The sequence below is a fragment of the Muscardinus avellanarius genome, assembly GCF_963383645.1.
Source record: "Muscardinus avellanarius genome assembly, chromosome: 3".
Lineage (NCBI taxonomy): Eukaryota > Metazoa > Chordata > Mammalia > Rodentia > Gliridae > Muscardinus > Muscardinus avellanarius.
The window spans coordinates 112,064,999-112,081,572 of NC_137788.1; the positions used below are offsets into that span (position 1 = coordinate 112,064,999).

The 16,574-nt window shown below is 54.1% G+C and overlaps 1 protein-coding gene across 3 annotated transcripts in view; it reads right to left on the reverse strand.

Annotated features, from left to right (window-relative positions):
- Positions 1–4,270: 4,270 nt before the first annotated feature.
- The window catches only part of KIRREL1 (kirre like nephrin family adhesion molecule 1), a gene marked incomplete at both ends in the record, with an annotated part of 98,549 nt that continues 86,245 nt past the window's right edge, over positions 4,271–16,574 (reverse strand). For all 3 annotated transcript variants that reach the window (XM_080693090.1, XM_080693089.1, XM_080693088.1), the window contains 11 exons: positions 4,271–4,747; positions 5,742–5,819; positions 6,874–7,013; positions 7,104–7,211; positions 9,039–9,237; positions 11,686–11,786; positions 11,855–11,981; positions 12,728–12,855; positions 12,999–13,147; positions 13,283–13,388; positions 15,993–16,143. In XM_080693090.1, the coding sequence (XP_080549216.1) occupies positions 4,271–4,747; positions 5,742–5,819; positions 6,874–7,013; positions 7,104–7,211; positions 9,039–9,237; positions 11,686–11,786; positions 11,855–11,981; positions 12,728–12,855; positions 12,999–13,147; positions 13,283–13,388; positions 15,993–16,143 (1,764 nt within the window). The remainder of the gene's footprint in view (positions 4,748–5,741; positions 5,820–6,873; positions 7,014–7,103; positions 7,212–9,038; positions 9,238–11,685; positions 11,787–11,854; positions 11,982–12,727; positions 12,856–12,998; positions 13,148–13,282; positions 13,389–15,992; positions 16,144–16,574) is intronic.

Below are 16,574 nucleotides of genomic sequence, written 5' to 3' on the forward strand. Positions count from 1 at the left end.
AATTCAACTGGAGCTGGAAATAGAAGTTGCCATCCTCAGAAAGACCGGGGGAGAGAACACGGTTACAGGGAGCCTTGGGCCTCTTCCCAGGGAATTCGAAGGCAATAAAACCTTGCAGGTCACTATTGCTAGCAAGATTGTGTCAAGAGTTTGATTGTATGGACAATACTTGGGCTGGTCTTTCCCCCAGTTTGGGTGGTCCCAGGGGCCATGTCCAAAAGCTCCAGAAGCAGATAGGAAATCCCTGGTTCCCAACAGAGAACCAGGGATGGGGGGGGGGGTAGGAAGCTGGTAGGAATGAGCGATAGTTCCATCCACATGAAGTTATTATGACTGTCGTTCTTATTTTCCGGGGCAGGCTGGTACCAGAACTGCCCGCTATGGCCTGACTTCTGCACAGCATATACGTCTCCAGGGACAGGGCCTGGAGTTCCCTCACAGTGATATAAGAAAATGGGGTTTTGTCCCATCTCCCAGATTCAGAAATCTCTCAGCCCCCTAGCTGGGTCCTCTGCAGAAGCCCAGAGTGATGACTTAGGACCAAGCTGCCCAAGGTACGCCAACACCCCTCAGACGCGGCCTGGCCTGAAGGGGAAATACCTTGGGGGGTGGGGGGGGCTGGGAGAAAGAAGTTCTGTAGATAGATGCTAATTTTATAGGTTCTGCACAAAATTTAATGCTTCCCTAATGACATTGCTTGGCCTGTGCCTTTCGGTCCACTCCTCGGAGAGGCTTGCCAGAGTCAGGAGCATCACTAATTCACACGCAGACTAGCCCACAGAGGCCCAGGTCACAAAGAGCTATAATGGGAGAGAGCCTGGCGTGGCCTCGGGAGAGTCCTGCGCCTCTGCCGTAGGGGCAGAGCTGTCCACACACCGCTGAGGCAGAAACCAAGCCAGCTTTGACATGGGTCTCGTCCAACCCCACGGGTCTACCATTGCTATGCATGTGGGTCTGGGGTGCAGAGACCACCTGATCCCACTTCAAGGAGCTCAGGACTTGCAGCTCCTGGAAGGGGAGCCTGAAGGCTCACCAAAGGGCACCCAGGCAATGGCTTCCCTGCTCTGTGCACCAGTCTGCAAAGCAGAAAAGGCTCCGGGAGATTGTACAAAAATCACCAACTGCTGCGGACAGGAGAGCGCTTCCGGGGGCCGGGCGGTTAAGCTAACCTTGACATGAACTTCCCAGCCAGGTACTGGGCGGCCGAGTGCTGCTCTAACCCTGGCCACCACACGCGATGGGTTTGCTTCCTACGAGCTGTGGCTGGATTTTGAGGGACCCAGGTTAGACCCTCCACAAGCAGAGACAAGGTCACGAGAAGCTCTCTGGGACCTCGCGGTTGTCAAAGCTCCCCTCTGCTGGCTCTGCTTTCAAATCAAGTCACAGGCTTTTCCTTGTTGGGAAGCAGAGCGAGCGGTCCCCGGGCCAGAGGGTGTCCCTGAGGGTCGGGTAGAGTGTGGCTGCCCCCATCCCCTCTCCGCGCCCTGGAAGTGGCCGGTACCTATAACCTGGGCACAGAGAGAAGGAAACCAGGCCCGACCTGCCCTGCCCTGCCCTGTAAACCTATCAGAACTGGATGGAGAGAAACACAGACGACCTGCTTTCAGTAAGGGTAGCTGTTTGCAATAAAGGGGTTCCTGGTGGAAATCGATTCACAGCTAATGAAGCCCGAGGTGAAAACTTCATTTCAAGAGGAGAGAAGCCCCCCTCCCTCCCCAGGCTCCCCAACCTCCCCTTGACTGCACACTGCTTCCGACTCCTAGCCAGGGATGTGCAACACCCCCCCCCCCCACACACACACACAGCACCTCCCCAAATGAACACAGCCCGTGGATCTGGTTTTCTGCAACCTTTCCCCTGGTTTTACAGACCAGGAAACTGGACCGTAGAGCGGTTAGGCAGGTGACTCCGTAAACGGTGGCATCGGAACTGGGCCCTGGATCTGCCGACCCCCCGCCCTTGCCTTCAAACCAACACAGTGAGGGTAAAGTTGAGCAGGCCCACCCTGCATGGAGGACAGATTCGAACAGAGCTCTGCAGTCAGCGCACCTTTCACCCGGCCACGCAGGGTGAAAGACTGCCCAGGCTGGAGACGGCCCTGTGGGCTGAAGCTTCCCCGGGCCCTGCCTGGGGCTCGGTGCCCAGGAAGCCCGTGGTGTGCCGGGGTGCGGAGGACAGCGAAGGAGCCCTTTACCACACTTTCACAACTCTTCTAGCCCAGCGTGCACTAGCTGAGTTACCTGGTAACCTTGCTATGCGCCCTCCGTCTTTCTAACCGAAGGGGCCTCCTCTTCAAACCCAAGAGAATCTGGCCAAGCCCCAAATAAAAAGGAATCTTGGGGGGAAGTGGAGCTATCCCTGTTGAAAAAGCCACCCTATTTAAATTGGTCCACTTACCCGCGGCATCTAACTTTTATGAAAATAAAGATCTGTGTGAATGCATCCGCCGGAAAAATCTGCATTCTTAGTACCTTCCCGCCAAATTCCTCTGAGTGGGTTCTGCAGGAAGTAGGAGCTGGTGCAATGCAGCTGGAAGCCGGCCAAGACCCCAGGGAGGTCTCACTCCATGAGGAGAAGGCTCCGGGGACCACCTGCCTTTCTGGGGGTCGTGGTCCTGACCAGCAAGGGAGAGGCTGGGAACCTCAGCCCACAGACCCATCCGAGGGGGACGGCCACAACTGGCTGATAAGCACATGATACATTAAATCGAACATGACTATGGAGACGTGACCGCCCAGAGAGACCGAGGAGCACTCTGGGAATTGCACTGGGGGAGGGATGGGGGGTACAGGGTCTCTTTGGTCGAGTGGTGTGGAATGAGTGTGGGCATGCACACACGAGGGTGAGGGAGGAGAAAGCTTGGGCGTGGAATGCCTGTCGTGCCCTTCGCCACCTTCTGGGTCGGGGTCAGTAGGAGCTCTCTTTTGGGCCACCTCCAGGCCCACTCACCTGTCCCTCCTCTGATACCCGGACACCTGACAGCCTGTCTTGAGCCTCACAAGTACCGGCTCCCGCACCACCCCCCACACAGGGGCGGCCGTTCAAGGCTTGACATTCAAGGCACTGAAGTGCAGAACAGAGTCTGATTGGTCCAAAAAGAAAAGAAAAAAAAAAAAAACTTAAAAGCAACACCTGCCCAGAGAGACCATCTCCCCTGAGCCCTAGAGGCTGGGCTGTGCGGACGGCAGCCCCTCCCTCGTGCGTCAGAGCCCACCAGGACCACCTGAATGTATAGAAAATGGATTCAAAGTGCTTGGAGACTGGAAATGTAATGGATTGTGTTAGGAACCTGGTGAACAGGTGGGCGCTCACTTTTTCCTTTCCACTGGTACTTGTATTTGGGTGGGGGTTACCCCTACAGCTTTTCTTTCCAAATGAGGTTTTCATTGGTTGTTGTTGTTGTTGCTGCTGCTGCTGCTGCTGCTGCCTTTGAAAAAATAGACTCAAGCACCCCTACCTCGCCTTACCCCTCCCTGGGTAGCTCTAGATTAGTTAAAAGCCAGGGAGTGGGGCCCACTGGGGAGAGAAGGGGGGCTCCGAAGGGTTCCCTCTAGCGTTGGCTCTGGGAACTGCAGCGCACAGCGGTCTGTGGCAGATCGGTGGATTCTGACTTTCCTTCTCCACAGAAACCTGGACTTTTTATCTGGCTGGCCCAGCACCGGGAAGAAGGACAGCGAGGCTGCCACCGATGGCTTCTGGACCCTCCACTGTGGCAGCCAGGGCGACCGGCATTTTGATCGCAGCTGAATGCGCGCTGGCTTTGAACTCAGTGCCAGGGCTGCTAATAAATCCAAGGTCCCTTCTGCAGTTCCCGGAAGAGAAAGGGAAGCACTGGGGCGTGAAATGCAGACAAGAGAGACACCAGCTAGGTTGTCCCGAGCCATGCACACCCACACCTCGGGTCCCTCTAGGTCCCTCTACCTGTCCCCTCTACCCCCCACCCTGCCCACTTACGGGAGGTTAGAGGGGCGAGATAGAAAAGGAATGCTAAAAAGTAGCCCCTCTGCCCTCCCCAGCATCGCTGTCCGCGTCCCCCTGCTGGGGTCAGCAGGAGCGCAGGTCATAAAAGACACCCTTGCAGATAACGAGCAGGGAAAGGCAGGCCCAGGGGGCTGGGGCGTGAGCAGAAAGCACCATCCTCGAGACTGGTGTTTGGGGGAGACCTGCTCCCCTCTGGCCGCAGCGGAAGGAGGAAGGCTGGTCCCCGAGGGCATCCCCTGAATATCAGAGGACACCCGCGAACGCCTCCCCCTCTGCCCCGCAGGGACCCCTACACGTGAGTCTGCATGCGCTGCTGGAACCGCTGGCTGTAGTCCGAGTGCTGGGAGGTGTAGGAGAAGCGCGTGGCCGTGGCGTACTTGCCGATGGGGTCGTACGCCTCGTAGGGGGTCCGCTCCAGGCTGGACGGGGGCGCCTGGGGGTAGCCCAGTCGGTAGGTGGGGTAGCCGGCTGCCCCGGGGAAGGGGTGGGGGTTGAACTTCTCAAAGTTCTCGTAGGACAGCTGGCTGGCTGTGTCTGCACCTGCGGGGGCGGCCGAGCCGGGGGGCGCGGGCTCGGGGCCGAAGTCAGAGGCGGGGGCCCGGCTGTAGGTGTTGAGCTGGGCGTAGCCGCTGGAGTGCGAGAGGCGGGACGAGGGGCGGCCGTCGAAGCGGGCAGGGCCCGGGGCGCGGTAGTCGGTGTAGAGAACCGCCCTGGAGGACGGGCGGTCTTCGTGGGCGCGCACGTTGTAGTAGCCATTGGTGGGGTCCTGGGGACAATGAGAGGCGAGGATGGAGGCAGAATTTCCTTTGTGTGTGTGTGTGTGTGTGTGTGTGTGTGTGTGTGTGTGTGTGTGCAAGCTAGAGATTGAACCCGTGGATATTCTACTTCCAAGCTACACCCCAGGCTGCTTCTTCTTCTTCATTATTATTATTATTATTATTATTATTATTATTACTATTATTATTATTATTTTGCAGTACTGGGGATGGAATCCAGGCACACTGTACCTACAAGCTACATCCCAGCACAATTTTTAACTTTTTTGGGGGGGACAGTACTGGGGATGGAACCCAAGGGGCATACCCTAAACTATATATACCCCTAGCCCTATTTTTTAAATTAATTTTGCAGTACTGGGGATGGAACCCAGGGGCATTCTACCTCCGAGCTCCACCCCCAGCCCTAATTTTTATTCTTTATTTTGAAACAGGGTCTCACTGAGTTGCAAAAGGTCCTCACTAAGTAGCTGGGGCTGGGGCTGTGTCAGAACCCGCCATCTTCCTGTCTTAGCCTCCCGAATGTTGGGATTACAGGCGTTCGCCACCACACCAGGCTCAGTCTTTTTATTTTTGAAAGAGGGTCTCACTGAGTTGCGAAGGGCCTTGCTAAGTAGCTGAGGCTGTCCGCCAACTGCGATCCTCTTTTCTCAGCCTCCAAAATGCTGGAATTACAAGCATGTGCCACCACGCCCGACTTCTTTTTTGTTAATTTGAAACAGGGGTTCACCAGGTAGCTGAGGCTGACCTCAAACCTGAAATCCTTCTATCGCAGCCTCCCAAGAACTGGGATCACAGGTGTGTGCCACTGTGCCCAGCTGGCAGTTTCCTCTTAGAGGATTGGGACTCCTGCCCTGGCTCTGGTTGTCCCTGCTGGGTACCACTATCAGGGCTTCTTCATCCGTAGAATTCACCTTTCCTCTTGCCCACCCTGCCCCGCCCCTACCTGGCAGCCCCTGCTCGCCCACCTCACCCTTTCCCCACCTTCATCTCGTACTCCTCACGGGTGTCGATGGTGTCACAGCGCAGGTCCTGCTTCAGATCCACGTCGTCCTTGAAGGACTGCAGAGCAGCGGGGGCGGGCATCAGGAGGTGGGGGCCCTGCTCTTGTCCCCCCTCGCCAACCCCGTCCCCATGCCCAGAGTCCACCTGCTAAGGGAAAGGGCTGGGGTCAGGGCAAACATGCCTTGTGTATTTTTTCCTGGCAGAGGCTGTGGGGCAGGGAGAGGCCAGAATCTGGGTCATGGTACCAATTTTGTTGTTTACATGCGAGGCAACTTTTGCTATGTCCTTTCTGCTATATCTGGGATGGTTTGTTCCTCTTATCTAGGAGGAGTTAGAGCAGAGAACTGCACTGCTCAGGAGTTCCAGCACTCACCCTATGCGTGGAAAAGATGGGGCAAAGGAGCCTGAGATGCCCCACGCTGCCCCCTGCTCCGGGGAGAATGGCCTGGTATGTGGATATGTGGGTGAGTGTGGGTGGGAGTGAGCCCATGCAGCTGCCAGTGTGTAAGTGTGAGTTTCCATGAGTGTGTATGTGTGCCTGTTTGTGATTGTGTATGTGTGTGAGCATGTATATGTGTGTACATATATGTATGTGCATGTAAGTGTTTAAAAGTGTATGAGTGTACATGTATGTGTGTAAATGTGCCCGTGTATCTGTCAAGTGTGAATGCAGGCATCTGAAAGTGTAGGAGTGTACTTGTGTATAAGTGTTCATTCCTGCATCTCTGTGAGTGTGCCCATGTGTGTGTTCCCGCATCTGTGAGGGTATGTTCCAGTGAGCAGATATACAGGTGAGCATGAGCGTACCTGTGTGTGAGTGCATGCACCTGTGAATGTGCACTTTAGTGCGTATGCGTGCAAGGCACGCCTCTCTAAGGCTGATTGTACCTGCGTGTGTGAGCGAGCGCACGCACCTGTGAATGCGTGCATGAGTGTGCATGTATGAGTGCACACCTCTCTAAGGATATGATTGTCTGTGTGTGTGTTCAAGCACGGGTGTACACATCTTGAGCATGTACACGGCAGGACCTTGGGGGAGCCAGCGGAGGAGCAGAGGGTGCTCCCAAGGGCTAGTGCAGCGGGACGGAGACTGGGGAGGAGAGACCCTCACCGAGTAGATGGCCTTCATGACCCGGGTCGCCGTGGACACGCTGGCAGCGTCGTCCTCGCGGTCAGAGTGCACGGTGAGCGGCTCTCGGTTCACCGTCTCCACCTTGATGTCCAGCTTTCTTAGGGTCACATCCTTTCGACCTGGGGGGCAGGAAACGCAGTGGCCCTTGGAGCCAGGAGCCAGGAGCCGGTGCGGGCTGCCGCCACCTCCTCCACCCACCCCGCACTCACTGCCTTTGCGCCGGCGGTAGAGGAAGAACACCAAAGCCAGGAAGAAGATGATGAGCAGGATGCTGGTGCCGATGGTGGCCCCCGCGATGATGCCCACGGGTAACACCTCTTCCGGGAGGGGAAGGAAAGGGCTCAGGTGAGGATGCATTGGCAGCCACAGTGGTAGCCCGGGATGTGCTCACGGCTCTTGGGTGAGTGCGTCAGGGTAACATCTGTCTGTCCCTGTCTTTCGGTCCCCCTCCTCTCAGGCCCTCCAGGGCACTGTCTCCAGACCCTGACCAGCCATCTGTGTCTGCGCCCACAGGTCTGCGTGGACACCTGGAGCCGCCTTCCTTGGCTCCTTTGGCGTCCCAGAGCTGTGCAGACATCGCCTCCAGCCTGTTCTCCCAGACTCTAGCTGGATCCAGATCCTCTGAGTCCCTGAGTCCCTTCCCCCCAAGCCCTCAGTCCTCTCTGCGGCCCCCACCCCACCTGCAGGCATCCCCAGCTTCATCCATCTGATGAGCTCCGCAGCTTCCTAGGGGAGGGCTTCCTGTGCCAGTGGCTACCTCCCAAAACAAACAAGTGCTCTTTCCTTTCTCTGAAAAGAAAGTACACCAAAGGCAACCTCCCCTATCTAGCCCGCAGAGCCCAGAGGAGGGAGGGAACTTGTCTCTTATCAGACCATTGACCTTAGGATTCTTTTTTTTTTTTTTAAACTGGGAATTGATTGAACCCAGAGGCATTCAACCTCTGAGCTACACCCCAGCACATTTTTTTTTGAAACAGTGTCTCCCTAAATCGCAGAGGCTGGCCTCAAACCTGCGACGTTTCTGTCTCAGTCTCACAGTACTGGGATGACCATGCCCGCCTGGCACAGATTCTTAAAGGCTCTTGAAGAGAATCCAAGCTCCTTCTCCTCCTCCTGCTTTTCCTCAAATTTTTTTTTTTTTTTTTTTTTTTTTGGTGATACCAGGGGTGGAACCCAGGGGCATTCTACCTCCAAGCTACACCCGCAGCCCTATTTTTATTCTTTATTTTATTTTATTTTATTTTATTTTATTTTTGTGGGTCTGGGATGGAACCCAGAGGCATTTGACCTCCGAGCTACAACCCCTGCCCAATTTTTTATTCCCTACTTTGAAACAGGGTCTCACTGAGTTGTGATGGGCCTCACTAAGTATCTGAGGCTGGCCTCGAACCTGTGCGATCCTCCGGTCTCAGCCTCTGGAATGCTGGGATTACAAGCGTGCACCACCACGCCCGGCTTTTATTCTTTATTTTGAAACAAGGTCTCATTAAGTTGCAGAGGGCCTAAGTAGCTGAAGCTGCCCTTGAACTCCCGATCCTCCTGTCTCAGCCTCCCAAGAGTAAACCCCAGTAGGGATTACAAACATGCGCCACCCTGCCCGGCAGAATCCAAGCTTCTTAAGCACCTATGATATGCTAGGCGTTTTGTAAATATTCTCACTTATTCCTAACACAACACCCCTCCCCAGTGAGACGGGCAACATTGCTCCCGTGTAAAGGTCATTTAATTTTTCTCCATCTGAGTTCACCTGCTTCTACCATAAGGCTTTCCACTAAGCAGAAGTTTCTGGTGAGCAGGGTCCTGCAGCTCCTAGCGCTGGGTGGGCGTTTATGCTCAATAAACATTCCCCAAGCTGGACAAGGTGGCGCACGCTTATAATCCCAGCATTTGGGAGGCTGAGACAGGAGGAGTGCACAGGTTCAAAGCCAGCCTCAGCTACTTAGTGAGTCCCTTGGCAACTCAGTGAGACCCTGATTCAAAATAAAGAATGAAACATAAGACTGGGGTGTAGCTCGGAGGTAGAGTGCCCCTGGGTTTCATCCCAGTACTGCAAAAAAAAAAAAAAAATTCCCAAAATGACCGACTTCCCCAGCTGAGCAGAGGCCCGAGAGAGACAGACTGAGAGTGCCCCCCTACCCAGTCACCTCGCTCTTCCAGCTGGATGATGGCGGTGCCTGGCCCAAAGCTGTTCCAGGCTGTGCAGTTGTAGTGGGTCTGGAAGTCGGCCTCCATGACGTTGTTGATGGTGAGCGTGGATAGCACCCCACTGCCCGAGTTGGTCCTCTCCACCGTGTACCGCTCCAGGGTCCCCACTTCCAGGAAGTTCTCTTTCCACGCCCAGGCCTGGGCAGGGAGGGCAGGAAGGTGTAAGAAACAGGCTTGGAGCTGGGTGTGGTGGCACACACTTGTAATCCCAGCATTCGGGGGGCTGAGACAGGAGGATGGCGGTTCACGAACAGCCTCAGCTACTTAGTGAGGCCCTTTGCAACTCAGTGAGACCCTGTTTCAAAATAAAGAATAAAAAATAGGGCAGGGGTGTAGCTCAGAGGTAGGATGCCCCTGAGTTGCACCCCCAGTACCACACACACAAAATAAAATATTAAAAAAAGACTAAAAAATAGGGCTGGGGTGTAGCTCGGAGGCACAATGCCCCTGGGTTCCATCCCCAGTACTGAAAAAAGAAAAGGAAAGAAAAGAAAAGAAAAGAAAAGAAAAGAAAAGAAAAGAAAAGAAAAGAAAAGAAAAGGGCTCCGACTCAGGCCACCTGAACCACCCTCACCTCCCTTTGCCCAAACCTTCTGCCCCAAATGCTCAGCACTGAATCTCTGCACCAGGAGAAATGGCTCCCAAGCATGCAGGACCTCAGATTGGCCTGGGGAGATTCTTTGTGTGAGTGTTGTGGGAGGGGGTACTGGGGATTAAGCCCAGGGGGGGTTCTCCCTCTGAGTTACACCCCCAGTCTTTTTTATTTTTTTAGTACTAGGAATTGAACCCAGGGGCATCTACCGCCAAGCTACATCTCCAGCCCTGTTTTTTTATTTTTATTTATTTTTTATTTTTTGTGGTACTGGGAATGGAACCCAGGGGCATTCTACCTCTGAGCTACACCCCCAGCCCTATTATTTATTCTTTATTTTGAAACAGGGTCTCACGGAGTTGTAGAGGGCCTCACTAAATAGCTGAGGCTGTCCACGAACCGCGATCCTCCTGCCTCAGCCTCCCAAGTGCTGGGGTTACAAGCGTGCGCCACCATGCCCGGCCTCTAGGGCATTCTTTAAACAGCAGGTTCTCAAGGCATAGCCCTCCCTGACCTCCCAGAAGCGTGTCCTCCCTGTGGAGTGCAGCCCATGCAGGGGGAGCGGGGAAATTGGCCCCTTCCCAGGGACTGAGCCTAGCTCTGCACGGCCTGTCCCTGGGGAGCCGTGCCGCCTGCTGCCGGGTGGCCGTGGTAATGAAGTGTCCCTGGGCAGCCCTGGAGTTAGCCAAATGGTCATTAAGTGTGATGAGGGGTTTGACGGTTAATGGTCATGGAAGGAATTAATGGCTCATGGTGTGGGGGAGAGGACACAGGAGGAGGGAGTGGAGGGAGAGCGGCTGGGAGAGAAAAGGAAAGGTGGGTGGGGAGGTCTGCTGCAGCAGTGGCCACTCCTCCCCTCTGCAGGCTAGGGGTTAGGCCTCCATTTTAGAGCCCAGGAAACAGTAAAAAACACTGCAGAATTTCATTATAGCCACCCGAGGAATGGAGGAGCTAGGAGTGTGTGTGTGTGTGTGTGTGTGTGTGTGTGTGTGTTACTGGGGATGGAACCCAGGGGCATTCTACCTCCAAGCTGGATGTCCGGCTATTTTCATTTTATTTATTAATTTTAATTTAATTTTTGTGTGTGTGGTACTGGGGATGGAACCCAGGGGCATTCTACCCCCAGCCCTATTTTTTTATTCTTTATTTGGAAACTGGGTCTCACTGAGTTGCAAAGAGCCCTACTAAGTAGCTGAGGCTGTCCACGAACTTGTGATCTTACTGTCTCAGCCTCCCGAATGCTGTGATTACAAGCATGCACCACTATTTTACTTTACTACTACTGCTGCTGCTACTACTACTACTACTATTATTATTATCATTATTATTAATATCATTATTATTAGCAGTACTGGGGACGGAACTCGGGCATTCTGCTTCCGAGCTATACCCCCAGCCCTATTTTTATTCTTTATTTTGACACAGGGTCTCTCTGAGTTGCAAAGGGCCTTACTAAGTAGCTGAAGCTGTCCAGGAACTGCAATCCTCCTGTCTCAGCCTCCCGAATTCTGGGATTATAAGCATGTGCCAATATTTTACTTTATTATTCTTATTTATTTATTTATTTATTTATTTTGCAGTACCGGGAATTGAACCTAGGGGCATTCTACCTCCAAGCACCACACCAGCCCTATATTTTATTATTTATTTTGAAACAGGGTCTCACTGAGTTGCAAAGGGCCTCGCTAAGTAGCTGAGGCTGGCCACGAACCGCGATCCTCCTGTCTCAGCCTCCCAAATGCTGGGATTACAAGCGTGCGCCACCCTGCCTGGCTTTATTTATTTTATTTTGAAACAGGGTTTCCTTGGGACGCTGAGACCAGCCTCCACCCTGTGATCCTTCTGTCTGGGCCTCTCAAGTCCTTGGGGTTACAGGCGTGCACCACACACCAGGCTAGGCGCTAGGATGTGAGCAGGTACAGAGGGATCCGTGCACAGACACAGAGGTAGAGAATCACAGAACAGAACAGGGGTGGAGGGCACCCCGCACTCACGATGCGGTCCGGGGGTGGCGTGCTCCCGATGAAACACTCCACCTTGCCTCCGTCGCCCCTCACCGCGTACTGCACCGCCTCGCTGGAGATGATCGGAGGCCCTGTGGGCGAGCGGGGGGTCAGGGCCCTGGACCTCAGGAGCCCCGCGCCCCCGCCCCGCGCTCCTCACCGTTCACGTAGAGCGGCACCTCGCGCTCGGCCACCCCGATGCGGGGCACGATGGCGCGGCAGGTGTACGTGCCCGCATCGGCCTGCGTCACCGACTTCAGCAGCAGCTGGTTGCTGTTACTCAGGACCTGAGCAGAGAGAGAAGCCTCGGGTGGAGAGCCAGGAGGCCTGGGCCCCTGGGTGGGCGAGGGCCCCGCATGGGAGGCATTGGAGAGAAAGCAGGAAGGGCCAGGTGAATTCAGGGGAAGGGAAGCAGTCCCGAGCCCCATCCATCCACCCCTGACTCTAAAGAGCGCGCGTGCACCATGCAGGGCCTCCAGCAGAGAGGTAGGGCCAGGGGAGGCCAGCTGGAGGCTGCAACTTTCTTTTTTGATACTGGGGATGGAACCCAGGGGCCTTCTATCTTGAGCTACACCCGCAGCCCTATTACTTTTATTCTTTATTTTCAAAACAGGGTCTCCCTGAGTTGCAAAGGGCCTCGCTAAGTAGCTGAGGCTGGCTGCAAACCACGATCCTCCTGTCTCAGCATCCCGGATGCTGGGATTGCAAGCGTGCGCCACCACGTCCGGCTTCCAGCTTTCTTAATGTGGAATCCAACCCTCTCTGGTGAGCCGTCCCCAGGGCACTGCTAGCTTGCCTGGTTTTTGCCACCACAGCAGGGTCACCCACACCCTCTTCCCTCCCCACCCCTGCCTGGCCTCTGAACAGGTTAGCTGTCCTATCAGCAGGAGCGAGGCTGATCAATCGGAAACTTTGACCTTCTCCCTCAAATCCCAACTGCCTACGCATGCCCCTGACCCTCTCCTCGCCCGAGAGACACCCCAAGCTGCGGCCTGTCTTCCCGGCTCGCAGGACGGGCAGGGAGAGGCCTTACCATATTTGAGTCTTTCTTAGTCCAGGTGAGGGTGAGGGGGGGATTCCCAACCCAGACACAGGTGAGGGTCACATCTGAGCCGATGTCCGTGGTCGTGGGCTTGGGGTCAACTACGATCCGGGGGGCAACTGCAGGAGACGGAAGGCGCCGGTCAGGGTCTCAGCTTGCTGGGGGTCAGCTCCACCAGTGTCCCGCCCTGTGGCCACCCAGGACCCTCTAAGGGTTCCTGCTCCCCATCCCCCATCCCCGCCCCGTCCTCCTGGCTACTCACAGTGGACGTTCACCAGGGTGCTGACGTTGGTGCTGCCCACTTTGTTGTGGACCTCACAGGACACGGGCTCGGTGAAGAAGGAATAGTCGACATTTGTTTGGTACCGGCTCTCATGGGCGTCCTCAATCAGGAAGCCCCCTTTGGCCCACCTGGGAGGCAGAGGCAAGACCAAGCTTGCAACCTCTCAGCGCTGTCCAAGACGCTGCCCCCACTGCCCCCCACCGCCCTGTCTCCATACTCTCGCCAAGCCCCCCCCCCAGCCCTCCGGCCCCTGCCCCCTGCACCTGTAGCCCAGGATCTCGGGGTTTGCTGTGGCTTGGCACGTGAAGACCACACGCTCACCCTCCTGCACGGTCTGCGGCTCGATGGACAGGGTCACTGTAGGAGGGTCTGCAGAACAGAGACAGGATGGCCCTGACTTCCTTTTGCCCTTCCTAACCCTGCACTCAAACCTGGCCACTCTGGAGGAATTTGGGAATGGAGGTTTGCAGTACATGGGCTCTAGTCAATAAGAAATAAGCCAGGCTTGGCGGTGCACACCCAGCATTTGGGAGGCTGCGACAGGAGGATCGCAGTTCTTGGCCAGCCTCAGCTACTTGGTGAGGCCCTTTGCAACTCAGTGAGACCCTGTTTTGAAAATAAAGACAAAAGAAATAGGGCTGGGGGTGTAGCTCGGAGGCAGAATGCCCCAGGGTTCAAAATCCAGTAACACACAAAGAAAAAAACACAACAAAAAAACAAAAAATAGGGCTTGGGATGTAACTCGGAGGTAGAATGCTCCTGGGTTCCATCCCCAGCATATCACACACACACACACACACACACACACACACACACACACACACACACACACAGTAAATAGGCTAGCCCCTTACCTCTCCCACAGGCAAGACAGTAGAGCCACCCAGGGTAAGAGATCAATTAATCAGTGGGTGTGATGACCCACCATGGCCACTAGGCGTCAGTGTGGGCTCGCTAGTCTCCTATTAGGAAGGGGAGGGAGTGTCCCAAGGGCAGCTCACTAGCCCAGCCAGGCAGAGGAAAATCATGGAGCACCCAACAGGGGAGCTTTACTTATGCCAGGGGCTCATACAATATACCATATATATTTTTCTTTTTTCTTTCTTTTTGGTGGTACTGGGGATGGAAGTAACTAAGTAGCTGAGGCTGTCTGCGAACTGCGATCCTCCTGTCTTAGCCTCCCAAATGTTGGGTTTACAAGCCTGTGCCACCATGCCTGGCCACTATAGCTAATTTAATGCCCATAACCCCAAGAAGCAAGTACAGGTACACAGTCCCTCATCGAAAACCCTCGGGGCTGGGTATGTTTCAGAATCTGAGATTTTTCAAATTTTGGAAAAAAGTGTTGTGCACAGACTCTTTGCCCTATAAGACCCCCAGTAGTGTCTGGACAGCACCCCATCGTAACACATGACCACAGAGAGACTGAGACCTAAGACTTTATTTCGGTGGTGGTACTGGGGACTGGTAGTACCCGGGGCCTCAGGCACACTAAGGCAAGCACTCTACCACTGACCTTCAACCCATCCCTTTTTACTTTTTATTTTGAGGCAGGGTCTCCCTAAGTTACCCAGGCTGCCCTCAACTTCTGACTTTCCTGCCTCACCCTCCCAAGTTGCTGGGATTACACAGGAGTGCACCATCATGCCTGGCTTCTTAGTTTCTTATTTCTTTTTCTTTTAATGATACCCAGGATGGAACCCAGGGGCATTCTACCTCCGAGCTACACCCCCAGCCCTATTTTTTATTCTTTATTTTGAAGCAGGGTCTTACTACATTACGAAGGGCCTCCTTAAGTAGCTGAGGCTGGCCTCAAACATGCAATCCTCCTGTCTCAGCCTCCCAAGTACTGGGATTACAAGCGTCCATCACCATGTCCAGCTACAGTCTCTTGCCTAATTTAAGAATCATATTGTGCCCAGTGTGGTAGCTCATGCCTGTAAACCCAGCTACGTGGAAGGCTGAGGCAGGAGGATAGCAAGATGGAGGTCAGCCTAGGCAACTCCACAAGATGCTTTTGTAAATAAAATAAAATAAAAATTAAGTAGCTGGGCATGGTGGCACACGCTTGTAATCCCAGCATTCAGGAGGCTGAGACTGGAGGATCTCAGCTACTTAGTGAGGCCCTCCATAACTTAATGAGACCCTGTTTCAAAATAAAGAATAAAAAATAGGGCAGGGGGTGTGGCTCAGAGGTCAAATGCCCTGGGTTCCATCCCCAGACCCTCAAAATAAATAAATAAATAAATAAATAAATAAATAAATAAATAATAGGGCTGGGAGTGTAGCTTGGAGGTAAAATGCCCCTAGGTTCCACCCCTAGTACCACACACACAAAAATTTAATAATAATAATAATAATAATAAATTTAAAAGGGTTGGTGGTGTAGCTAGGACGTAAAAACAACTCTAAGATCAACTCCCAGTATTAAAATAAAAAAACCCAAACTAGTACTGGGCATGGTGGCGCACGCTTGTAATCCCAGAATTTGAGAGGCTGAGACGGAAGATCTGGGATGGCCGATAGTCTTAGCTACTTAGCGAGGCCCTTTACGACTCAGAGAGACCCTGTTTTAAAATAAAGAATAAAAAATAGGGTTGGGGTATAGCTCGGAGGTAGAATGCCCCTGGGTTCCATCCCCAGTACCACAATAAATAAATAAAGTAAAATAAAATAAAATAATGGCCGGGATGTAACTTCCCAGTACTGCAAAAAGAAACAGACACTGCGAAGGCATGGGTTCAGGTTCTGGCACCACCTCAGGGATGTTTTGGAATCGTGGATTCCAGGCCTGTATCTCGTTTGCTGGGTCAGTGCCCCATCTACGGGTCCCAAAGCAATTTCTGCACCACGCCCCTTGTCTCCCCAGAGGCCCGCAGCTCAGGCCAGGGGGCTGCGGGGACAGAGGGAGGCTTGTCCGGGGTGTCTGCGGGATGGCCAGGCGGCTGCTCCGGCCGGCCGGGACCCACTCACGGTGCACGTCGAGCTGGATGGAGGTCTCCTTGCCGCCCGGGATGGCCTCGTTCATGCTGCGGCAGGTGAAGATGCGCCCGATGTCCAGGTCCGTGGGGTTGATGAGCAGCTGGCTGATGGTCGTCTCTCTCTTCCCGTCCTTGAGCAATTCCTGGGGAGATCGGGGTGGGCGACGCTAGAGGGACCCGATCAGAGATGGGCTGGGGTGGAGGGACTTTGGGGCTCTCCTCCCCCATCCCCAACTGCCTCGTGGTTTTTGTTTGTTTGTTTTTTATTTGCAGTACTGGGGATGGAACCCAGGGGCATTCTACCTCCAAGCTCCACCCCCAGCCCTATATTTTATTCTTTATTTTGAGTTGCAAAGGGCCTCACTAAGTAGCTGAGGCTATCCCTGAATGGCGATCCTCCCTTCACAGCCTCCCAGATGCTGGGATTATAAGCATGCACTACCAACCACACATGGCTGTTTTTGTTTTATTATTATTATTATTATTATTATTATTATTAATTATTTTGGTGGGGGGGTTCCTGCAGTACTGGGAGTTGAACCCTGGGGTCTTCAACCCCTGAGTTACACCCCCA